The 25,534-nt window shown below is 39.1% G+C and overlaps 1 protein-coding gene across 4 annotated transcripts in view; it reads left to right on the forward strand.

Annotated features, from left to right (window-relative positions):
- The window catches only part of CARMIL1 (capping protein regulator and myosin 1 linker 1), a 193,970-nt gene that overhangs the window by 125,329 nt on the left and 43,107 nt on the right, over positions 1-25,534 (forward strand). For all 4 annotated transcript variants that reach the window (XM_042461443.1, XM_042461446.1, XM_042461444.1 and 1 more), the window contains 9 exons: positions 2,090-2,262; positions 3,505-3,573; positions 11,549-11,642; positions 12,862-12,960; positions 14,462-14,590; positions 14,749-14,880; positions 16,544-16,719; positions 18,374-18,461; positions 20,146-20,295. In XM_042461443.1, the coding sequence (XP_042317377.1) occupies positions 2,090-2,262; positions 3,505-3,573; positions 11,549-11,642; positions 12,862-12,960; positions 14,462-14,590; positions 14,749-14,880; positions 16,544-16,719; positions 18,374-18,461; positions 20,146-20,295 (1,110 nt within the window). The remainder of the gene's footprint in view (positions 1-2,089; positions 2,263-3,504; positions 3,574-11,548; positions 11,643-12,861; positions 12,961-14,461; positions 14,591-14,748; positions 14,881-16,543; positions 16,720-18,373; positions 18,462-20,145; positions 20,296-25,534) is intronic.

Raw genomic sequence — 25,534 nt, forward strand, 5'->3', positions numbered from 1 at the left:
AGGGTCTGGAAACCATGCCTTATGAGGAAACACTTAGGGAGCTGGGTATGTTTAGCCTGGAAAAGAGATGGTTAAGAGGTGATATGATAGCCCTGTTTAAATATTTGAAGGGGTGTCACATTGAGGATGGAGTAAGCTGTTTTTCTGCCACTCCAGAGACTAGAACACAGAAAAATGGATGCAAGCTACAGGAAAAGAGATTCCACCTCAACATTAGGAGGAACTTCCGACAGTAAGGGCTGTTCGATAGCAGAAGACACTCCTTTGGAGAGTTGTGGAGTCTCCTTCTTTGGAGGTCTTTAAACAGAGGCTGGATGGCCATCTGTCCGGGGTGCTTTGATGTGAGTTCCTGCATGGCAGGGGGTTGGATTGGATGACACTTGTGGTCTCTTCCAAATCCATGATTCTACACATTCTGCTGAATTTTTTATTAATTTAAAAAGATGAACTATGCTTTTTACAGCTTTGTGGTAAAATCTATTACAGAAGCGTGAAACGCTTCTATTAAACTTTTGCTACCATTCCCAAACAACATACTAATCTCTAGCTAATACTCTCTAAATTATGTGGTGAATAAAGTAAGGATGCACTTGAAGATTAGTAGAATTAGTATAGTAATTTGATATCTGTCATTTAAATTAAAATGACTGCATTCTTTTGTGAAAGACAGCCTTTTCAATTGTACAATCACAGTGAAAGTATAATTTGCATAATGGCCAGCTTGATGTTACTGCTGTCCGTCTGGGTTTTAACATCCTGCATAAATTTGGCTGTACAAAAAAATTACCATTTTCATGATAGCTACAGAACTCCTGTACATAGTTTTTTTTTGGGGGGGGGGTAATAATTGAGCTGCAGATTGAACTGCATTTCTAGATGCTGTTGAAATGAAAGCTTAGTTGAAATGCACACTTCATTTTTTGGCATTTGTTTTCAGAGCAGTGTCTTGTGTATTCAAACCACTTCCACCACATTTACAATGGCTATCTGTTTTCTTCTTAAAATGCTAAGTGAAAAGCTCATGAGTGAAGCATCCACAAATGCCTTGTGACATTCTCCATTGCGTGAAGGGAAAGTAGGGAAGTGCTTGTTGGCTCTCAGCCCTCCATCGTATTCCCAACAGCTCTGTCCTGAAGATTTCCATGGGACTGAAGCTCTGCAGTAACAAAAGTACTGTAGGCTCTTACATTGTTCATATTAGCCTTAGTGCATGGATATTAAAAGGAATAAAATCAATCACTTGACAAGGAATATTAACAAGGTGTATCAGGGGAGAGTTAGGGCCCATACAGACAGGCCAAAATAAACCTGCTTCGGGTCACATTGGAGGTATGCTATTTAAATGCTGCATGCATCCTAAAAGGTCATAAGCTGCACCAAAGCTGCTCTCCAGTCCTTAGGACTGGAGCGTGACTTTGGCCTGGCTTCCGGCCTCTTGGGATGCATGCAGCATTTAAACAGCATACCTCCAAAGTGACCAAAAGCAGCTTTATTTTGGCCTATCTGTATGGGTCCTCAGTTTCACATCTACTGGTTTGTTTTTTTCAGGGGATTAAATTGCTGCAAGATGATACCAGTTTTTCCAGTGTGCCAGGAACCAGAACCATTTGTGTGCCATTGGCTACAATTTCCCCCCCCCCCCCCGCCCCCGGGAAAGTCTTCAGGAACTAGCAGTTTATGAACCAACAATGGGCCCAGGACCACCAGGATGGGCTGTATTTGTTCAGATAATTTGTTCGCAACTGAGAAGTGCAGTGCAGAATGCAACACTACAGATGTGATTGGACTTCATGGCCAGTGATTAAGGATTTGGGAAGCTGAAGTCTCACAATAGCTGATAACTTCCTGTTCAAGAATCACTGGCCTGGATGTTCTGAGCTGGTCTTATCTTTTTCATTAGTTATAGATAACAGGGTATAATTAATATGCCAATTATATTGTTCTTTGCGTGTTATAAAATTCATAAATTTGTGGTTGTGTTCCTTTGTGTCAGTGTACTATGGAGAACTGTCTTGTCAGATTGAAGAGAGAATTCAGGATAGCATAGGAGCAATGTAGAAATATTACTCATTGTTTGGTTACTCCACAGCCTTTGCAGTCACTATCTCTAGCAGATTCCAAGTTGAAGACTGAGGTTACTATCATTATCAATGCTCTGGGCAGCAATACATCTCTTACAAAAGTGGATATTAGTGGAAATGGCATGGGAGACATGGGAGCAAAGATGTTAGCAAAAGCTCTTCAGATAAATACCAAACTCAGGTATTGTAATTTTTATTTGCATATCTTTTTAAGTGTTATTGGGGAAGAGGGAGGCTATTTGGCAAAGGCAGTTTTTACTAACAGTAAGGAGGAGATGGAATCAGGTGCCATTACTTCTCTGAAACTGCATATCTTCTTCTCTGAAACTGGTATGTTCCTGTAAAATTAAAACAATCCATTGGGAGGCTGTTCATGCATCTTCCACGTATCATGTATTTTCAGCACTATACAATATCTGTTTGGATATGATTAGGCTTTATGTAGTTAAAAAAATATCTATTTCCATACATGCATTTTGGGAATTTCATTGTGCATGCTTCTATGTATATTGAAGTTCCCCTGCAGATTGCGGAAACCTGATGAATGGTTCTTCAGCAGCGCACTTGATCTGTTTCTTTGGCCAAGCACAAAGGACAAACCCTCAGAATTCTGTCTGGGCCGATGGCTTTTGTGTGAGGGAGATGGAATGACAGCAATCCCGACATCCAGCCCTTTAGTCTAAATTGCTATTGCACTGAGTATCCAGATGAACAAAGGAGAGACAGATCCACCCTACCCACTACACCCACCCAGCTAACCAATATTGTGTGCCAGATCAGTGTCTTCATCCCTAACCAGGTCACAGATGATATCTTTATTTTGGACAAACCTGACATTCATCAGCAGGGCTGAGACAACTGGCAGGGCAACATGGATCTGGGAGGGATAAAAACCCAGAGCAATTTTGTTAACTTGCATTTTTTTAAAAAATGTTTTAAATTAATGTTTTCAATACAATGTTTTATTGTTTTTCAACTTTGTACTATGCATCATTTTAGCTGCATTTTATTTTAACTCAAATTGTTGGGCTGCCTTGGGTTCCATGTTGGAAGAAAGGCAAGGTATTAATTAAACATTTTAATGATTGCATCTTGTTAACTGCATAAGATAGGATATACATTTTCCAACTAAATTGATTTAAACTAAACACATAAATTACTATACTTCTAAAGTGAGAGTTGAAAACAAAATTTCTGAAGAATATTACTAAATCAGAAGTAAGTGAACATAATACAAATAACTACTGGTAGTTGCATATTTTGTTCCTGGTGTTATGTTTCTACCTTAAAATTCATTGTATTTTCCAGTTCCAAATAGTAGAAATGCCTTGTTGCTGGGCATTAACATGTGTTCCCCCTCCCCTCCCCCAGCTCTTTTAAAAGCTTCATCAATGGATCTGTGTAATCTCTGCTTTTCCAACAGAACTGTTATATGGGACAAGAATAATATCACTGCCCAGGGATTCCAGGACATAGCAGTGGCTTTAGAAAAGTAAGTTCTGTGCAGTTGTTCATTGCAAATACTACAAAGGTGTCTAATTTTGGATCCAAGGCAATTCTTGATACCATTCAATAAAAAATGGAAGCTAAACTATTTTGTGTTCTCTTCATGTTTCCGCACCATTATTCACAACAGCCTATAATGGGATGTTTAATTCCTCAACAAAGAATCATAGAATCATAGCATTGAAAGAGGCCACAAGAGCCATCCAGTCCAACACAAGCAGATGGCCATTCAGCCTCTGTTTAAAAACCTCCAAAGAATGAGACTCCAAAGTTGGGGGGGGGGGGGGGGGGGGGGGTGGAAGTATGGGTGCATCTACACTGTAGAAATAATGCAGTTTGACATCACTTTAAGTGCTGGAGTTCCAGCCTATGGAATCCTGAGAGTTGTAGTTTTACAGAGTCTTTTGCCAAAGAGTGCTGGTGCCTTGTAAAACTACAAATCCTAGGATACTGTAGGATGGAGCTGTAGCAGTTAAAGTGGTGTCAAAGTGCATTATATCTACAGTATAGGTGTACCTTATGTATCTTCTCTGAATTGTGGACAATTAAATCTTAACAAAGTTGGTTGTCTATTCTTTTTTTCTTTTTTTTTCTTTTCTTTCTTTTTCTTTCTTTCTTTTTTTCTTTTTTCTTTGAAAGAAAGGGATGTGCATCATGTACTCATCCAATTCTGAAGTGTAGACTACGAAATATTTTTGGTTAGGTAACACCTGAGTCAAATTCATTCCAAATAAATTCATGGCCAATCAGTATTGTTTAAATTTCAGATTTATTCATGATACCTTGACTTTGATGTCAGAACGAAGCCCTGATGGCGCAGTGGTTAAATGTCAGTACTGCAGCCACTCACTCACAAATCACAAGATTGTGAGTTCAGTCCCAGCCAGGGGCTCGGCGCTGACTCAGTCTTGCATCTATCCAAGGTTGCTAAAATGAGTACCCAGCTTGTTGGGGGCAATTAGCTTACAGTTGTAAATGGCTTAGAGACTGTTCAGTGCAGTATGAAGCTGTATATAAATGAAGCTGCTATTGCTATTTCTTAGATAATTGCTGCCAGTTACAATAGCTTGTGTCTCTTATTGCTAAAAGGAAAACCAGGCTCAATGCATATTGAATTGGAATGTAACATAATCTCTAAGCTGTGAATAGAAATGGAGAAAGAGAACCCTCTTTGATAAGGGCTTAATAAAAATTGGAGCAGGAAAGACAAGTTAGGGAATTTATATGGCCTGAATGGCAGCAAGCCCTTGAAGAGCAGCAAATATTTGCATGCTCTCAGCTGTACTGATTGAGAGGAGTGGGTGGTGATCTATTAGTAAAGCCTTTGTTGCTTGATCTCCTAGTTTTCAGTTCCATCCTTAAGAGTCTTGTGTCATAATAGGATTTTTTTAATAAAAAAAAATCCAGTGCCCAGTTTGTTTTTCATTGTTTTTTAATGACAGCCGGTGGCATCTTCAGGTAGTTCCAGCTAGTGAAAACCAAGAGAGAGCACTGAGCAAAGTATCCAAATTGAGAGTGGGGTGGGGAATCCTTTTACCAACTGACAACACACATTTGGTTGGCAAGATAGGCCTCTCTAGCATACTGTTTATAAACTGTGCCTCCTCCAATTGCCAAGGTAAATAAAAAGAAGGCCTCTTCAAACTGAGAGTGCAAGTATGTGACAAACATTTCTGTGCTAGGTTAGCCCTGATGTTCTAAAGGTGACATATTCTGAAGGTGACAGCTTATTTACTTAGCATATGACAATATCTCCTTGTATGAGGCTGTCTGGGTTTTAAAATCTTCAAAGTAGGGTGTTCTCTTGGTCCCACCACCATCGCAGGCATGTTTCAGGATACAGGAGAGAGCCTTCTCATGGGTTTCTTCTTCCAGACTTTGGAACACTCTCTCACAGGAGATTTGGGCTGCATCCACACTGCAGAAGTAATCCAGTTTGATGGTACTTTAACTGCCATGGCTTAATGTTATGGAATTCTGCAATTTGTAGTTTTGTGAGATACTTAGCCTTCCTTGTCAGAGGGCTTTGGTGCCACAAGAAACTACAAATCCCAGAATTCTATATCATTGAGCCATGGCAGTTAAAGTGTCAAACTGGATTATTTCTGCAGTACGGATGCAGCCTTGCTTGGCCCCCTTTCTATTTAGGAAGGCCTTTGGCTCTTAAACTCAGGTGACAGACGGTCTTTTAAAGTGGTATACTGTGCTTTTATCTTTGTATTATTTTGTGTTAAATATTGTTACGTTGTATTAGCGTTGTGCTTTTAATAGAATTATTTGTTTAATTGTTTTTTTAACTCTTGTCCAAAACAATTTTAGCTGTACTCTGTTTTATCTGTTGTAATGTTAGGAAGGATCGAATTAGAGGAATTTTAAATAGCTCAAATATTGCCGAGAGGTGGCCCTAACAATACCACGTGCCAGGATTGTGTCCCAAAGTGCATACCAGAGGTCGCCATTACACCCCAAGAGAAAGAGACTGATACCAATTAGGTTCAGTTAATCTAATAACATTTATTAAAGCACAAATAAATCCACACAGCAAAAGGGGCACATACATATACACACATTCAATGCTATAGCAGGGGAGGGGTGAGTTCAGGAGATAGGTTGAGAAGGAGAGGCACCAGTAGGATATACTACCTTAGAAGTCTTCTCCAGGAAGTCCTGATGAAGATGAACAGTGGATCACAGTCACAGGAGTGGGGAAAGAGGGCCGCGGAGGCTTAAGAGCCAGGTTCAAGTTGGTGACAGTGAAAGCTCAGTGTAGCTCAGTGATTTCAGCAGAGCTTAATGCTCAAGGAACCCAGGCTCAGGAAACCCAAAGAGGGTCTGAAAACTCAGGGTTTATATAGGGGGAAACGTATCCCGAGGCTATGGGTCTTGCTAGACAAAGGCGTTGATTGTATGGGCTTTGTTAAGCCGATAGCAGGTAATGTGTTTGCACAATGCATTAGGTCAGGACACAAATCGGAAGGGCAGCCGACTTGATTGCTGAGCCGTTAAGCTGATCACTTGCCCATTAAGTGAGAAGCCAAGTCCATTGTCTTATTTGGGCAGCAGAGGCGATTCTGGTTTGGCAACTCCCAAGACTTCCTATGGAATTTCCCAATTTTAGCTTTTTCTCTAAGGCTCTGCCTTTGCAGGGCAAGCTGCCTATGTGGTCTCTCCGCTTTTAGGTTAATGGCAGGTCCTTTCTGGGGTGAGTCAGGGGTCATAGCATGTACCCCAAATTTTATATAAATCCAAACTTGGTAACAGTAAGCCATCTTGGATCCACTGCCTCTGAAGGATAATGTTGTTGTTGTTGTTGTTGTTGTTGTTGTTTGCCTTCAAGTAGTTTCCTATTTTGGTCCACCCTAAGGCGAACCTATTGTGACTTTTCTTGGTAAGATTTGTTTGGACTAGGGTTGCCTTTGCCCTCCTCTGAAGTTGACAGAATGTTACTGGCCCAAGGGCATCCAGTGGGTTTCCATGGCTGAGCGAGAATTCAAACCCTGACCTCCATAATTGTAGCCTACCACTCAAACCACTACACCACAGTGGCTCTGCTATATTATATTAATTGTATCCTATTGTATTTTAAAGTATTTATATTTTGTCTTTCATCCTGCCAGAGCCCCTGAGGGTGATGCTCAGTGGATAAAAACAATTCACATAATACATATGTAAAAACATTTAAAGGCAAACTAAAATACATCTTTAAAATTATTTAAAATCATACAGTCAATATAGTTGCAAGGGTCACATTATAATAATGTGTATAATTCCTTTATGTTTAAATATAATAGCATTATGTAAGAGGAATTCTTATTCCTGTTCATATAGTCTTCCCAGCAATAAAAAAAGAAATACCATTTCATGTTTAATTACATCAACATGACTGATACTTTAAAAAATCACAGCCAATGATGATATGTATTTGTTACTGAAATCTGTATGGCATTATGAAGAGCAGCAGAGTGTTGCATTCTCTCATCTTAATTACTTTGGTTCAATAAGGAGTGATGTATTGACATTTGTGCTGCAGGATCAACAATATGAGGTCCAGCATCAGCATGAGATAATGCTGAGAAGACCAATGGTTGTGCATTATGATTATGGCAATTTTCAGAATGCACTTTCAAAGGGTGCTAATAACTGGGCAAGCAGTAGGGAACTTCTTATAATCCAAGAGAGAAGCTTCAGACATAAGGATTAGGATAACACCAACTACAAATAAATCAGTAGGTAGTTATGAAAACTCTGAGATTCCTGCAGCTGACATTTTAGTTGATAATGTCATGTGCTAGTTAAACAAAAAAGAGTTGGTGATCTCAAGTGAACTCTCAAAAAACCTAATATATTATTTAAATCAGTTCAGGACAAGTTTGTATATAGCAGTGATTCTGAAAGTCAGGTGCTCCAGGTATTTTGGTCTTCAGCACCCAGATAGTCATCTTGAGAAATGGTCTAGGATTCTGGAGCTGAAGTCCAAAGGACCTGGAAGGTCAGAGTTTGGGAATCACTGTTATACAGTAAAACTAGTGAAATAATAACTATCACACCTCGCTGGACCTGACTTAGATGCTTATTGATCCACGTGGAGCTGTTGTTGTTAACTGTCCTCCAGTCGGCCCCAACTCACGGTGACCCTGTGAATGAGACATCTCTAAGCCCCCATCCTCATCCGCTCTGTTCAAGTCCTGCAGGTTTAGGGTTTTGGCCTCCTTGATTGAGTCAATCCATCTGGCATGCAGTCTTCCTCTCTTTCTACTGCCCTCCATCTTTCCTAGCATTGTTGTCTTTTCTTGTGAGTTATGTTTTCTCATGATGTGACCAAAGTACAACAGCTTCAATTCAGTGATCTTGGTTTTCAGAGAGAGCTCAAGCTTGATCTATTCTAGCACCCATTTGTTTGTCTTTTTGGCTGTCCAGGGTATCCTCAGCACTCTTCTCCAGCATCACATCTGAAATTAGTTAATTTTCTTTCCATCAGCTTTCCTCACTGTCCAACTCTCATCCATACATAGTGATTGAAAATACTATAGCTTAGATGATCCTAACTTTAGTGTTAAGTTTTATATCTTTGTACTTAAGGATCTTATCTAGTTCTTTTATAGCTACTCTCCCCAGTCCCAGTCATCTTCTAATTTCTTGACTGTAACATCTGTTCTGATCAAGGATAGATCCAAGGTATGAGAATTCAATTTCCTCCTCGTCTAGGTTGCATTTATGTAAATCCATCTTTGTCATTATTTTTGTTTTCTTAATGTTCAGCAGTAAGCCTGCCTTTGCACTTTCTTCTTGGACTTTCCCTAGCAGTTGTTCCGAGTCTTTTTTGTTTTCTGCTAGTATTATGATATTGTCTATATGTCTTAGATTGTTGAGATTCCTTCCTGCAGTCTTCACTCCTCCTTCCTCTGAGTCTAAACCTGCTGTGTGTATGATGCTTTTCTGCCTACAATTTGAACAAATAGGACAATGGAATGCAGTCTTACCAGACTCCCTTTCTGATTGGAAACGCTTTTGTTTTTTCATATTTTGTCCTAACTGTAGACTTTTCTCCTAAGTACAGGTTATGCATCAGGATGGTCAAATGTAATGGTATACCCATTTCTTTAAGAGCAGTCCATAGTTTTTCATGGTTTATGCAGCCAAAAGCTTCACTGTAGTTTATAAAGCACATGCTGATTTTCTTCTGAAATTCCTGGTGCACTCCATTATCCAGTGTGTTTCCAGTGTGATCCCTAGTGCCTCTTTGATTTGTGAACCTAGCTTGTATCTCTAGAACGTCTCTCTTCATATATGGTAGAAGTCTTTGCCAGAATTGGAGCTACTGCTCTTTAATATATAAGCAGTGGACCTTGTGTCTGCAATCTGGCCAGCTGCATAGGTAGGTTTAGAAGTTGGATGTGGATGGATCTGACTAACAGATCTCTTCATACTTTGATTCTACAGTAACCTTTAAATATTCACAGAAAGGGCTTTAAATATGGGTCCTAGTATTCAAAATGTTATTACTATTATAAGTATAAGCCTTTGAATAGTTAAATGTACTGTGTAAATAGTGATGGTGGAAACATGTTCTGTCAACCAAGAAGAAAAAAAATAAAGCAGACTCATGTTTGTGCAAACTATAAGATTTCATAAACACTCACACATTGTTTTGCAGTTGGTCAAAAGTTTTCAACCTAATAAACTGATTTTCATACCTTTGAAGTTGTCTGAGAACTGGGAGTTATGTACAGTCTCCCCCATAAAATCAGCTGGCAGCCTAAAATAAGAATATAAGCATTACGCTGGTCTTCTGAGAGAAAAATCAGGAGGAAGTTCTCTACAGATTCTTTTTCTTCAGACACAACGCAGTAGGAGGCCATATTAATGGCAGATAAATTATGCAAATACATGCCAACTGTTTCTCTCACAAAGCACTCTCTTGCTAGCTACTTGAGGGGAAGAAAGGACATAGTGTTATCTCTGTTTTGCAAAATGCTGACTGAATCCAGTGGCAAACATTAAGGAGAGCTGCCCTGTGGAATGCTGGCATCTTAAGTTGGGACAATACACTACTAAAGATGTTTCTCTATTCAGTAAAAGGAGAATTGAGCATAAAAGGCCATCTTTATATCTTTAGTTCTGAAGAGGAACATAAGAGACATTAGGAGCCCTGAAAACTGGAGTAGAAAAACTTACATCAGATCCAGTTTGGCTGGCTTTGTCCCAAACTGATGATTGCATAAATCCGGGGTGGATAATATAGTTCTCCAGATGTTGAATATCATGCCTCAACATAATTTATGCTGGCTAAGCCTGGTGGAAGTTGCAGTACTGAGACAACCAAAGGTGTTTGCATTGCTATCTTCAAAAGCTTGCAGTTCAAGCTCAAATCGATGTTATTCACATGTGTAATCCTTGCATAGCTGATTTATTTTCAGTAAATAACTAGAACAGGGGAATTAGAGCCAAGTTGGAACCATGATGTCATAGTAGGAGGATTTAATCCTCCATCTCTACTATGGTTCTGATATTATGGCTGGCATGCTATTAGTGGCATATGCCAGATAATATTGGTACATGTCTATTGGAGAGGGATAAGTTCACCACTCCCTTGTGCATTGAGCCAAAGCCTCCTTTACACTCACCTGTTTCTTTCTTTCTTCCCTCCCGGCCCCCCACCCCACGTGACCATTTAATGGCCAGTGGAGAACAGAGGAACCAGGGGAGCATGTGGCTGTGTCTCTATAGCTGGAAGCACAATTACAACATTATCCTCCCGGAATTCTGCTGGACTCCCAAGAACATCCCATAGGATGCCTTTGTCGTTGGGATCTGGCTACAGGGCATATCCAGATGTTCCACTGCCAGTCCTCATTCTCCACCAGCCACTAAATAGGCTGCGATGCTCCAGCAGGAGACAAATGACTACTTCAGGGCATGAGAAGGGAAATAAGTTCCATCTGGGTAGAATTTTATGTCCTTTTTCTCCATCGAGTATCTCAGGCAAAATGTGGCGTCTGTGCCTGGTATTTGCAATGGGAGAATATGAGCTACAATTTGGAATTACACCAGCGGTTGCTGGGAGGTATGCTTTAAATCTGCCTGCCACACACACAAACATATTGTAGACTGGACTAAGTTTTTTCCCCAGGAATCAAGAGTTAGGCTGATTTGTGGTGTAAGGTACATTTGGAAAATTAGAGTTCTCACTAATGTTGCTCTGGTGGAAAGCAAAAAGGTGCCATCTCTTGATGCTGTAAAATCTTCCGAAGAAAAGTGTATGCCTTTGTGTGTGTGTGTGTGCGCGCGCGCACATCTGTAAGATAAAAATATCAAAGCTTTCACAATAGATATGAATGGTGAGTTGGAATTTGCTTTCATTTGATAGTTAATTTTCAAAATAATGTAGAAATACCATTATTAGGTATTTTTAATTAACCTCTGTGCATTTAATTTTATTTCTCTTTCTTTTCTTTTCCAAGGAATTATACTATAAGGTTCATGCCTATACCAGTGAATGATGCTTCACAAGCCCTTAAAACAAATCCTGAAAAAACTGAAGAGGCACTTCAGAAGGTATTGCCTACCATAACAAAAGCACAGTTTAGGGTGGACTGGCAGAAATGAATTATAATTGTATGTTGAAATTATTGAGATTTCACCAGTGAAGGGAGTTCTCTAGTGGACTTAATATTTTCTTTGACACTCGAAATATTGTTGGACATTGTGAGCTAGGGATGATGTTGCAGTCCAGCAAGCTTTGGAGAGCCAGAAGCCACCTACTCTTGCTAATGCAAGGAAACACAATGAATTCTCTGAAGACAATTCCTTTCTCTTACAGATCTAAGTGTGTCCTACCATTTGTACATGTGTTGTGTTTCATAGTACCGTAGAAGCCATGCTTTAAGATCTGCAGAGGACATTATTTGAGAAATGGTCCTGTACTTTGAATATATTTTATGTATAATTATGGGATGCATTTATAAAATGTCAAGGTGTATGGCATGGTAATTCTGACCTTGTACCTCAACCTTAAATGTACTGGGCATATTCCCATGGCATGACAAGCCAGCAATCCAAAGCAGTGGCTGATCCATGCACACTATTCACCAGCTGTCACAGTGGCAGTAGCTGCAAAACAAGTTCTGCATTTGGTTTGTTGTGTCAACTGGCAGTGGATAGTTTTTCTTCTCCAGCATGTTCTCTCACAACAAACCAGAGAATGAGGTGAAATGTTATTTCTCTTGTTCGTTGGGAGAAACAAATCAAAGAAGAGAAGCTGCTATGACCAAATAACGTAATAAATGTACCACATAGAAAACCTCTGTGGTTTGTTTAACCACTCCTACTGAACATGGGGTAATTGAGCTGTTTACATTGTTACACTGCTCATGAATGACAAACCGGGACTCCTGTGGATCCCGGGCTAGTCATGTAGGTACCATACTTACTGGGTAGCAGCAAATTGCATTAATTTCAATCAGTTCCTTCATATAATATGGTTGGAGTGGGATGTCAGTTTGGAATTTTAAAAAAGAAGAAAGCTACTATCCTATACCATTTACTTGGCGATGAGTTTCATTTAATTTAATGAAACTTCTTCTGAGTAGGCTGATATAAGACTGTGCTGTAAGACAGTACTAATGTATAATTGGTGTAAAGTTCTATGTCTTTTTTCTCATCGCTCTGTGCGTGCGTGTGTGTGTGTGTAAGTATACACATATATGTGGATGGGTGGGTAGACATTTTCATGCTTTTTGATGTAGTTTTGAATAACATAAACTTGTGCTCTTAGATAGAAAACTATTTGCTTCGCAATCACGAAACCCGGAAATATCTGCAGGAACAAGCATACAGGCTGCAGCAGGGCATAGTTACTAGTACGACACAGCAGGTGAGTCACCTTTTAAAAATTCAAACAGCCTTTATTACATTGGATTCAAAGATTTTTTAACCTCATCAAATGCATTCTACAGGACTTTCATGAATTTTCCCATGTGTAATCCTGATCCATTTCTTATGCAATTTTAAAGATTTTTTGTTGTGAAAATCCAGCTATATGAAACAGATTTGCATGGTGGGGATCCAGGGGTTGAAACCTGAGATTATTCTGTTCCGTGAGTAGAACTTAGCTCACATAACTCTAGATCCAACCTAGGATGCTTTGTATAATCATTTTTTTAGAGTGGATAGTACATAAGGATTCATATGTAGAACCTCAGACCTATTCATTTGATATATTCTGTGGAAAATGCTGTATACAGACTAAAGGATAAAAGGCAGGAGTGTGAGTGTATATACTTCTTCCCTTTACCATCAAGAGAAGGTACTTAGTGAGTTGGATTGTGCTATAATTGTTTAGATTAAAATGGTAGATATCAATCCAGTGGCTAGGGAGATACTGCATGAAAATGTGGTATTTCCAAGTGAAAAGGAGAATCAAAAATATTAATTTGCAACTATGCAGGATGCATTCCACTTTAATTCTGCCCTACATAAACCAGGAAGTAACTAAAATAGCTTTACCTAGTCTGTTATCCCCAACTGGAACTATCATTTGTCATGTAGGCCCTGCATAATGAAAATAACACATCTAAAAGATACCAGAAGGAACAACTGGCATGGAACAGTCTTTCAAGGAAGTATCTCTCATAGTCATGCCATCCAAAGGCAGTCCTATCTTGAAAGATCTAAGAGCTGAAATTTACATCAAAACTAAATACAGTGGTACCCCGGGATACGAATGCGCCGCCTTACGAAATTTCCGGGTTACAAAAAAAATCCATTGAAAAAAACTGTTCCGGGTTACGAAGGTTATTTCGGGTTACGAAAAAATTTTTGGTGCTTTTCGGCGCTTTTTCGCACGAAATCGCAGCTTTTCCCCATTAGCGCCTATGGCTTTTTCGGCTTGCGAAGTATTCCGGGTTACGAAAGCGGCGGTGGAACGAATTAATTTCGTATCCCGGGGTACCACTGTATTCCTTTTTGCTACCAAGAGAGGATGATAAAACCCTCCCAATCCAAATTCAGAAGTGGCATTCATTCTTCTTTTGGTATTTTTGGATCTATTTTTAACTTCAACCAACCTGATTCATCTACACTTACATGTGCAGTGGGTTTTGCATCCATTTATGTTACTGTGCCCACTATAATGATGTGTGTTCACTTGACTTTTAAAATCACTGTAGTGATTGTAAATTGAAGGGCTAGATAAACGTCAGCTAGATAAATACACATTAAAAGGATCCACAGCATTAATTCCAGCATATTCATGTGGACTGTTATACCCAGAAAAAGCACTTCACTGCTACATTCACATCACAGTTGAATCCTGCATATCTTCATGTCTCACATTGTCTAATATTTTGTTATCTTCCCACATCATTGCTGTGTAGATGATTGACAGAATATGTGTCAAAGTACAAGACCATCTGAACTCCTTAAGAAACTGTGGCATTGACACAATACAAGAAGATCTGAAATCAGCAGAAAGACTTATGAAAGATGCTAAAAATTCCAAAACAGTAAGTGGTATCCCTGGTGTACCAACTCCACTAAAATGGATAATATTAATATTAAAACTTTATTTTTAAGAATTTGATTATATATGTGTTCACAGATATAATGCTGAGTGCTACATTAACTTACTGCAATCTTCTTTATTTATTTATTTATTTTACAGTTATTACCAAATCTGTATCATCTTGGTGGAGCTTCATGGGCAGGAGCAAATGGCTCTTTACCTAACCCAATTCAGGAGACACTAGATTCAATGGCTGGGGAGGTCACCAGAGTTGTTGATGACCAGCTCAAGGTATTAAACTCTTTGCAAAAAGTGAAATGGAAAGTATCCTAAAAAGAAGGTTACCATCATAGTTGTTTAGCTACAGATTTAAGATGAGATACTGCAACTGGAACCTAATCTTTGGACACTGCCACCACTGTATTCTTACCTTCTGGGCCCAATTGACATTCTATCAAAGATATGTGACAGGACAGCAGTGAACAAGGATTAGAGTTAAGATTTCTGGGGACAACAGCAGGTAGCGGCTGGGGTAAGGGCCTCATCTGATATCGCAACAGTGTTAGCCCTGACATTATTGGTATTGAAAATAAGGGAGTAAGTAATCTTTCATTACCTAAAAAGTATCCAAAAGAAGCAGGAATGCTTGGTATAAAAACAAATTGTTGGCAAACAAAGGGACTATGCATCTCCACTTATTAAATGGGTGTCTATCAGAGTTTTTTATTAGAATAAACCTTTGAAGGAGAATATTATTGTTATTGTTGTTGTTACTGTGTGACTTCAAGTTTTTTCCTACTTAAGACAACCCTAGGACAAACTTAACATGGGCTTTTATTGGTAAGATTTTGTTCGGGGCGGGGTGTGAGGGGGTTGCCATTGTCTTCTTCTGAGGCTAAGAGACTGTGACTTGCTCAAGGTCACCCAGTGGGTTTCCATAGCTCAGGAGGTATTCAGACTCTGTGGTCATAGTCCAACCCTCAAGTCAACACACTGGCTCAGGGGAACATTAGTAGATGCTTATAGGGTAGCTGAACATAGATCATATAAGAATTGATACTTAAGAATAAACAGCAAGGCTCCTGTAAGGATTTCAAGAACAACCTTGCCTGTTTCCTGCTTTCTGTAGTTGCCTGGTTCTTATAAGCCCAGGGTAGGAATGATGTGACCATGCAAATGTTGTTGGATTGAAAATCCCACCATTGGGTGGGCTAGATCTGCTGGGACTTGGCTTCCAGTGTCATTTGTAGGGCCACTTATTTTCACCCCTGCTTTAAGCACCATATGATAGGTTACAGTTTTTAAGGACAGATAGAAATAGAAGGAACATAATTTACTCTACTAGGATCAAGAACAATTCCTAAAAATTTCTGGAGGTTTTTTGTTGGTTTTTTTAAACCATCCAGGGCAGGGGTAGGCAACCCTTTTGAGCCGGGGGCCAGGTTGCTGTCCCTCAGACAACTGGGGGGCCGAAGCCAAAAAATAAATAATTAAATAATTTTAAAAAATTTAAATAAATAAATAAACCGGGACAAATGTAGGACAAAATTTTCAAATGGAGGACACACACAAAAATTTGCTCATTTTTAAAAAAACGTTAAGATAAATGTATGTTTCTGAGGCTTCTATAGACAATTGTCCCACCATGCCCCCTTGCGCGAGAGGCCAAAGGCAGGCATTAGTTGGCTCTAATAAAGGGTTCAGGGTGTCGGGAGACTGAGTAATTCCCTGACTACCCTGAACAGCTCTGCTGGACGAGATTCTGCCGATGCAATCCGAGCAGCACAGAAAGAATTCCTAGCTGCATCAACTGTAAGCTGTAAGTCTCTGTAATGTGTTAATTGCAGATATATTTCACCAATCTTAACCATAAAAGTCCTGCATGTGATGTTATGAATGAAATGGTGCCATGGTACATATGGTTCAAAATGCTTTCTTCCACTTTGTGCTACAGACACTACTTGAGTCTATGGTGGATGCAGCTGAAAACCTTTGTCCAAGTGCAATGAAGAAAGCAAACATAAGGCAAGATTTAATTGAGGCATGCACTGAAAAGATTTCCATTCCACGAACCTTTGTAAAAAATGTTCTCCTAGAGCAGTCTGGCATTGATATCCTTAATAAAATCAGGTGAGTCCATTCATTTTTCTTAGTTTACGTTGCAAAGTAAGTGCAAAAGTTTAAACTGTACTCTATTAAACAGAAATACCTATCACTGGGGCAGACAACAGTGAATACTATTGTTCCAAACAAAAAATCTGTTCTCACCAATATCCTAAGGGTGCCTCTAGGGAGGTTTTGTTTTGTTTTTTTACAAGCACTGTAGAGTGCATGGGGGCACCAGTGGAAGAGGAGATCCTGCCCTCCTGATTCTGTTGATGAATGCAATTCTTTCAGCAGATGTGACAGCTTGACCCAAATGATTGATTCATATCTCATCTCCTTGGTAGACCAGCTAATGCATGCACTGGTTTCTTGCATGACCAGCACAGTTTGCTGATTTGAGTGCTTTGCCAACATACTGCATATATAGGATATACTGCAAACACCCATCCTAGTCTTTCCAGATCATATATAGAAGTTGATGTTCTGTGGATGGTGTCACAGTTAATGTTACCTGTGCAAATTCCCACAACTGGTATTGAACATGTGTTATTAATTTGGCCCCTTGAGATTGTCTGCTAAGAAAAAAAAATAGATATAATTGTGCTTTGTTTGCTCAATTAATTATTATTTTATATCTTCTTATATAAACTGTGATATTAGTCAGAATAAAACTGTAAAACTATTAAAATGCAGTGAAAAAGCAGTGTTAACATACCACCAATAAGCTATTCCTTTCAAGGGAATCAGAGTAGTCTGTATCACTCTGCATTAGGAAACTGCCCCACTGAATGCTGTTAAGACTAGTTCATGGTTGTGTCAGGCTCAGCAGATCAGTACAGTGCTCTAAGGATTATCTGCCCCTACTATACTCTTGTATTATTAAGCTTGATCCAAATGATGTGATCAGCTAGTAGGAGACCTTGGAAGTTATTTCTTTAACTCCGTATATAATGAAACTTGGTCTATGTTAGGCAGTTGAAACAACTCCACAGGTTATAGCATGTATCAACACTGGTAATTTATTTAAGGCCCTCCATGTTATAATTGGACCAGGAGAGAAGTTGACACAGTGTTATAAGTACTAATAACTCAGGTTTAGCAAGTTGCTTATTTTATTGTTAAAAATATGATTTGTAAACACGTAATACCAAATTAGTTTCATTGTGACAAATATTTATCTTTGTCACACATTGGAGTAGAATATGTTTTATACAGTATTACACTCATAATCTAGATCTGGGGCAGACAACTGTGGCCCTCCATCTATTTCTGGTTTGCAGCTCATATAATCCAATATAATTACTTGTGAAATTATTTCTGTGTTTACATGTTTATTTTTCAATTTACCTTTGAAGACCACTGTATCACCTTGAGCACTCCAATCTTGTCTGATTCCAGAAACTAAACAAGATTGAATCTGGTTAATTATTTGGATGTGAAACCTCCAGGCAATACCAGGCACCTCTAAGTAAGGCAAGGAACTAATCCTGCCTGAAATCCTAGAGAGCCAGGGCAAGAAGGAATTAACAGTACTGGGCTATATAAAATAGTGATCTGTATTCCTAAGGTATTTGGGTATTTAGTTAACCCTTGTATCACACAATCAGGTTTGAAAAGGGTGGGAAGATTTCCTTGTGTGAATGATTCTTTGCTATTCTCACTTCATCTTTCTCCACAGTGAAGTGAAGCTGACAGTTGCCTCATTTCTCTCAGATCGAATAGTAGATGAGATTCTTGATGCCTTGTCACTTTGCCACCATAAACTAGTGAGTATTTGTCCAGGACTCAGCTTTTCGGGATATAATAGCTCAGCAAAGATGCTCTTGCTCTGTTTTATTCACTTGCATTAGGACTTCCAGATATATACCTATTTTTGTGTAACAAGTTGTGCTTGCCCCAATTGCCCCAAAGGACTCTTCATACCCATAATATCTAAAATATCTGCATTATATTGTTTATATTGATAGTGAATAGTACAGAAAGGGTTAATATTTATTTTTCATTTATTTATTTAATTCATTTATATTCTGCCTTTCTCCAGAACTCAAGGTGGCTCACAAAAAGGATCTGCTAAAACCTAGACAATAAAGTAAATTAAACAGATAAAATCACATTAAAACAATATACACAGTAGAAAATAATTTTTTTAAAAAACAAAAAATTAAAATTATGCACACCTTCATTTAAAAAAGCTCCCTGAAAGCAGTTACTCATTAAAAGCCTGCTTGATCCAAAAGATCTTTGCCAGCTGGCAAAAGGATAGCAGGGGAGGGACCAGCCTTAAAGACAAACCCCCCCCCCAAAAAAAACTCAACTGGATTCATATGTAAAAACAAGCCTGCGATGTGATGTACATAGATAACATTGATGAGGTGAGCCTTTTCTGTATTGTGAGAGAATTAATGTATCAACTAGAGAGTTGATGCTGTGACCAGAATGTAGGGAAATAATGTTTGGGAGCAAAATAGCTTTGCTATTTACTGGGGCTTGCTTCTACACCTGCTGGCCAAGTGATCAGGCTGTTTTGCTTGGCTTGGTCCTCCTTGGAGTAACAGTTTGAAAAGATGGTGCTGAAGAACTTTTGTTCAACCCTATTAGGCTCACATACTGGTGATGGGCAGGGCTGAAGCTAGCAGTACACAGGGCTACAACCAGAAGTAATATTTTCCCTCTCTGCCTTTCCTACCATTTTTTCCATTCTTCTCTATTTCCCTGCCCGCCTCCCCCCCCCCTTCTCTTTCTCCTGGCCTCCTGCCTAGTATGCCACGGGGAAAGGAAGGATCAAATGCAGACTGAGAACTGCAGGTTGCCCACCCCTGATCGGTGGTGTCCCTTAGTGTTCCATTTTCTTGCCATGCTGTTTGACATATAAATGAACCTAGGGATTGGCCAGAATTTGAAAGTTCAGCTCAAGAGTCTGATGACAGCCAACATTATCTTTTATTCTTCTAAATGAAAGGAAACTGTCCAAACAATATGTCAGTGTCTGATATCATTAATGGATTGGATAAAGGAGAGAAACCTAGACAAGACTTAGGTGCACTTGGTTAGTTGAAAGGCAGATTAGGGGAGAGGGATTCTTTGTGTGTCAAATGTGTTTCTTTTCCTGTCTATCCCTCCTTTGTCTTAATATGGGACGTGAAGTCTTGAAGACTTTATTGTTTGGTTGTATTCTTAAGTTCAGCTCTGAGTCAAAGAATGTTCAGGTTTTGGTAGTGTTCAGAAGTGCAGTGTGCTGACTGAGGGATTCTGGGTGCTATGGGACAAAAAGTAACTAAAAACATTTCCAAATTCTGAGCTGAGCTATGAATTTTCTGTGTCAAGCAAGATATATCTTGAAATGACTTTTGCACTTTGTCAAGGTACTTAAAATAGCTTTTCACCAGAGTTTCCTCATTTTTATTTTATTTTACAAGGTGTGCTTTTTCCTAATTTTAATCTTTCTTCTAGGCTGATCATTTGACAAGACGAGGCAAGCCACTACCTCACCAAGAATCATTAGACATTGAGCTAGCAGAGGAGAAACCTACTAAAAGATCAGTCATCACAGTTGAGGAGCTGACTGAAATAGAGCGTTTGGAAGACTTAGATACATGCATGGTAAGACACCTTTAGCACTTGTCTAGATCTCAATCCACAAAAGTTCCTCTTGTTCATTTCATTATCTCTGTACATTTTTTTAAAATTTGAACTAGTCGGTACGTCTCATATGCATAGCTTTTATTGACAAGGAGGGTAGCAAAGATATGAAAGGAAAGCACTTTTTCTTGTCAATTTATCTCTTGTAGTTATCTTCTTATAATGCCTTATATTTCATGCTATTCTGCCACCTCTTCTAGCCATGACTGCTTGCAGGAAAGGCTTGACTACTTTAAAAAAAATCAAATTCTGTGTTGGTGGATGAGAACATGTGACAAAATGAAATGTTCTATCTGGGTCATGATTCTGTCTGCCAGGGAACCATCTTACCCAATTTTGTATTGTTCATTATTTACTGCTTTGAGTTGAGAACATTTAAGAATTTGTCATATGGGCTTAATAAAGGTGCTGCTGATCAGCTCTTACACGTGATATCAAATTAAATCTTTTGTCTCTGGTTCTGTGATTTTATTCATGATTTTAAGTGAAACTTATCTGCGATTTCCCACCCTTCCTGGATGGGAAGCTCAAGTTAGAAAGTTGACTTTGAATCTTGGAACCTCAGCTGTTTACATTTTTCAAAGGCGATATAATATACACTTTTGGGATTTTATTAAAACAAAATTGTCCTGCTGTTATTTTTTCTTTGTGGATATACATACAGATTTGTGTTTTTGTATTCAGACACCCACAGCAGCATACATACATTCACGTCCCATATTAAGACTAAGGAGGGATAGACAGGAAAAGAAATATATGCATATGTACACTTCCACAGACTTGTACTCAACTGAAGATAATATATCATGCATTGTAAGAACATAAGAAGGCAGAAGGTAATTTTGTTCCCACATTGTCCATCCAGATATCTTCGGAAGGCCGTGGCAGAGAATTAATAAAATGTCACCTGCCCACGATGTTTATTTTTTCCCAGCCAGTGGCATTCAGTCACCTAGTGCCTGTAATACAGTACTGGAGGTTATATAAAAAGCCATATTGACCAGTAGACTAATAGCTACTGGTAGCCTCATCTATGTATTTGTCTAATCATGTTTTGTCTAGTCCCTCTTCAAAAATGTCCAATTTCGTGGCCATCAGAATGGCCTGTTACAGACTGCCAGAATAAAGCTGCTTCGGGTCTCTTTGGAGGTATGCTGTTTAAATGATGCATGGGTCCTACGAGTCCGGAGGTTGCGCCAAAGCCACACTCCATTCCTTAGCACTGGAGTGCAGCTTTGGTGCAGCTTCCAGATTCTTAGGATGCATGCATCATTTAAACAGCATACCTCCAAAGAGGCCCGAAGCAGCTTTATTTTGGCAGTCTGTAAAAGGCCTATATCTTTTTTTAAAATCACAGATGCCATAATTTAGCTATGTACTGTGTGGGAGAGTATTTCCCCCACCCCTCCTCTTTCCAGGCTCTCCTAGCTTTCAGCTTCACTGCATGAGCTCAGGTTCTAATATTATGGGAGAAATAATCCATTTAAATTGAATGTAACAAGGTGGTTCTAGTCCACAGGAAGTTTATGCCAGCTTGATTCTGTTGGTGTTTGAGATGTCACATAATTTTCCATTGTTTATTATATATGTTCTATTATGAGCCTTATATTGTTTCTTGGTCTTTTAGCTAAGATCAGGTGAATATATCAACTGGAGACAGATCTGTGAACAGGAATGGGTCGGAATATTAAAAGAGATGATTCGGCTGATGGTTCCTTTTATCTAACTAACTCTTTCAGGCAGGCCTATAAAGAAGGAGCATAACTGCCTAGAATCCTTTTTTTTCTTCATGGCTGCTATTTTTAGAATAAGGTTACCTACATGTGTCTGCATTTAATGATGTGCAGGTATATTTCAGAGATATGGTCCCTATATTACTTTTGTTCAGTTACCCTTTTTGGTTTAGGATTATGTTGTGTTTATATAATTCCTTCTGATTCTTTATGTTCAACTGAAATACTAGGATAGGCCCTACAAAGATATATCTGTAGTAGTATTCGAAGACATAACCATGTTAATCTGTATCAACACCTAATGAAGTAAATGGAGCTTATGAAAGCTTATGCTACAAACTTCTTTCTCCCAGATGGTTTCAAAGGTGCTACAAGATTCCATTATACAAAGATACCTCTGTCTGTGCACACACTATGACCTGCTAATACGTGTTTTTAAAAATGTGTCACCTTTCTTGACCAAAGGGACTCTGAGTCTTGCGTAGAAGAGCTGGTCACAGTCATTCATGTGCTGGTAACTTTTTCATGTAGATTAATGCACTGTATTCTTCGTGGAACTGCCCATGAAGATAATAGCTACATCAGCTATGGCAGCCCTTTATGAATGGACACACCCTTGGCAACAATTCTGTGATGTGCCCATGATATTTTCTTAAAATTCCAAGTCTACCCATCAGCTTAGAAAGTTATTAACCTCTGTTATACTGAAAATGAGTACAGAAACATAGCATACTTTTCCTCTCAAACTTGCAGACAAGCTTACCACTTTGAGGTGGTATGAGTACATACAGCTTGAAGAAACTCAGACAACTTCCGAGATCCTCCCTATCTTCCTATCTGTGTTACTTCTTCCTTCTAAGGGAAGGGAGCTTCTTCCTTCTAGGAATTGTATCCCTCTTTCTTCCCTTTGATTTCATAATTTGATGTAAGTGTGATCCGGTTTGCTCCTGTGATTTGCACTTTAAATCTTGGGTTCAAATTTGCAGTGGGATGTTTGACTTTCTCTCATTAGAACATTGCTTTTTGGGAGGCAATGGAATATAATTACATTTATTTTGTTCCAGCAGTTTGATATCACTAACTTCCATGGTTCCATTCTTTAGATCTTGAGATTTGTTCCTTGATGAGACACTTAAAATTCTCTAAGCTTTAGTGCTATACTTCAGGTGAATGAACTGGAACTCTCCAACAGAAAATTTGAAGCACTTCACCAAACAACAGTTCCATAGAATTACACTGCTGTAATTATGTAGTATAGTTTCTCAAGTTATTCCATGTTGCAGACCATATCTGTGCCACATTATTATTATATTCATTTCTTTCCTGGAAACTCGCACCAGACCAACAGCTGATGGCTCATAAACCAGCACCAGTGTAAACAGCAGTTTCAGTAACACTGGCCTAAGAGTCTTTGATTAATGAAGTATGAAGCACATTTACTGACTGCTGAGAAGTTTTATATATTGGGGTTGGATTTTTTTAAATATGGATCCCTCATACTCTTCTTAATGTTTTCATGAATAGTTTGGCCTCAGTTAAATTTCTTAGGTGGTTCAAACCAGGCTAGTTTGTCTGCAGGCTTCACATGACATACTAAAACTTGTGTAATTCTTAATTCTAAATTATCTCAGTGTTTCATAGTTCATTGGGTTCAACATTAAATCATAACATTTCTGGAGTGATTAGTACTGTGTGTATGTTCATGTATTTTGTATAAATAATCAGAAAGCAATGGTCTGTATTAATGTCTAAATATAAGAACAGTAGAATAAAAGTTGGATCTCTAAAGTTATCAATAGTGACAGTTCAGTTTTAATTTTAGAGGCAGAGGCACTATTAAGATTACTATTGCAGTCTTAAATTGTTCCAGAGCTTGGGAAATTACTTTTAAAAGGAATTTGTCATTCATTACAGAGTTTCAGAAGTAATCAGTTGGCATAATTCATAATTCATCACAGTGATGAAAACTTGTTACATTATTTATAGCACTGCTCATTACTTTTTTTATTACTTTAGAGAAAATATCCTAGATTTGGTAAGAGAAATGTCTATAAAATCTTTAGCTCTTGAAAATAACTTGCAACAATTAAACATCATACTGTTAAAATAAATGTATTCCTATCCATTAGATTACTTTTATAATTTGGCTTCATTACACTTTTGTTAACCACCCCAGAGTAATTAGCTACAAGTTACTACCTTACTTGTAACCTATTACTTCCAAGTTCTGAGTTGTTCTGTATTTTATTGTGAAGCTTTTTGTTTATGATTGTTACATTGACTTGCATTTAACTTTTAAATGAACATTGATTATTTCTACATTATTGTGTGGGAGGCTGAGGCTCTAGGTCCATGGTGGCTTACCTATGGCATGCATGGCATCTCTGGCACATGGAGCTCTCTCTGCTGGCATGCATGCTGGTTCTTCCTCTCCCTCCCCTCCCCCCCCCCATCTCTGGGGAAGCAGTTAAAGGGACAGGAGGGCAAGGGAAGAGGAAGAGCCAGTGCACACCTGTTCCTCCCCTTCCCTCGCCCACCCTCCTGCCAGTTAAAGGCAGAGGAGGATGGGAGGGAGAAGGAGCAGACACACACCTGTTTCTCCCCTCTCCTGTGCCTTTACCTAGCTCTCAAAGCTAATTAAAGGCACAAGAGGGTGGAGGACGGAGCAGAAGGGGGTTGCCCTTGCCATCCCTTGAGGCTGAGAGAGCATGACTTGTGTGTGTGGTGCCTTCAAGTCGTTTCTGATTTATGGCAACCCTAAGGTGAAACTATCATGGAGTTCTTATGGCAATTTTGCCGGGGTGTGCATGTGTTTGCTATTATTAGCCTGAGACTGAGCGTGTGTGCTGTGTGTGTTTGTACCTTCAAGTTGTTCCTGGCAACCCTAAGCTGAAACTATCATGGAGAAAGCTCCATCAGAGGGGGATTTTCATTGTCATCCTCTGAGGCTGAGAGAACGTGGCTTGTGTGTGTGGTGCCTTCAAGTCATTTCTGACTTATGGCGACCCTAAGGTGAAACTATCATCTTATGAGCAAGTATCATTGGGGGAGGGGGGTGTTGCTATTGCTAGCCTGAGGCCTTGGGTTTTTCCCCCGGAGAGTCCTGCCCCGGAAGGTGGAAGTCCCACCCTGGATGTCCTGCCCCCAGAAGTCCCACTCCCCTAGCACCAGGAGATACCCAGTGCTGGAACACCACTGAGTTTGGGCACTCATTCTCTAAAAGTTTCGCCATCACTTCTCTAGCTTGTAATGCTTCTTTTGCTTTGTATGATCACTAAAGCAGTACCACCTGAACCCTTCAAAGACATGTAGCGGATGACAGAATAGTAGTAACCTCTGTGATAATAAAACTTACATATGTTATGACTGGCATGGAAGCAACTATGGGATCTAACAATACCTATACTAGTAAGAAGTTATCTAAAGAGGGTTGAAGTTTCAGTCATTTTCCATGCATCTTCCTATCA

This window comes from Sceloporus undulatus, chromosome 4 (genome assembly GCF_019175285.1).
Source record: "Sceloporus undulatus isolate JIND9_A2432 ecotype Alabama chromosome 4, SceUnd_v1.1, whole genome shotgun sequence".
NCBI classification, from domain to species: Eukaryota; Metazoa; Chordata; class Lepidosauria; order Squamata; family Phrynosomatidae; genus Sceloporus; species Sceloporus undulatus.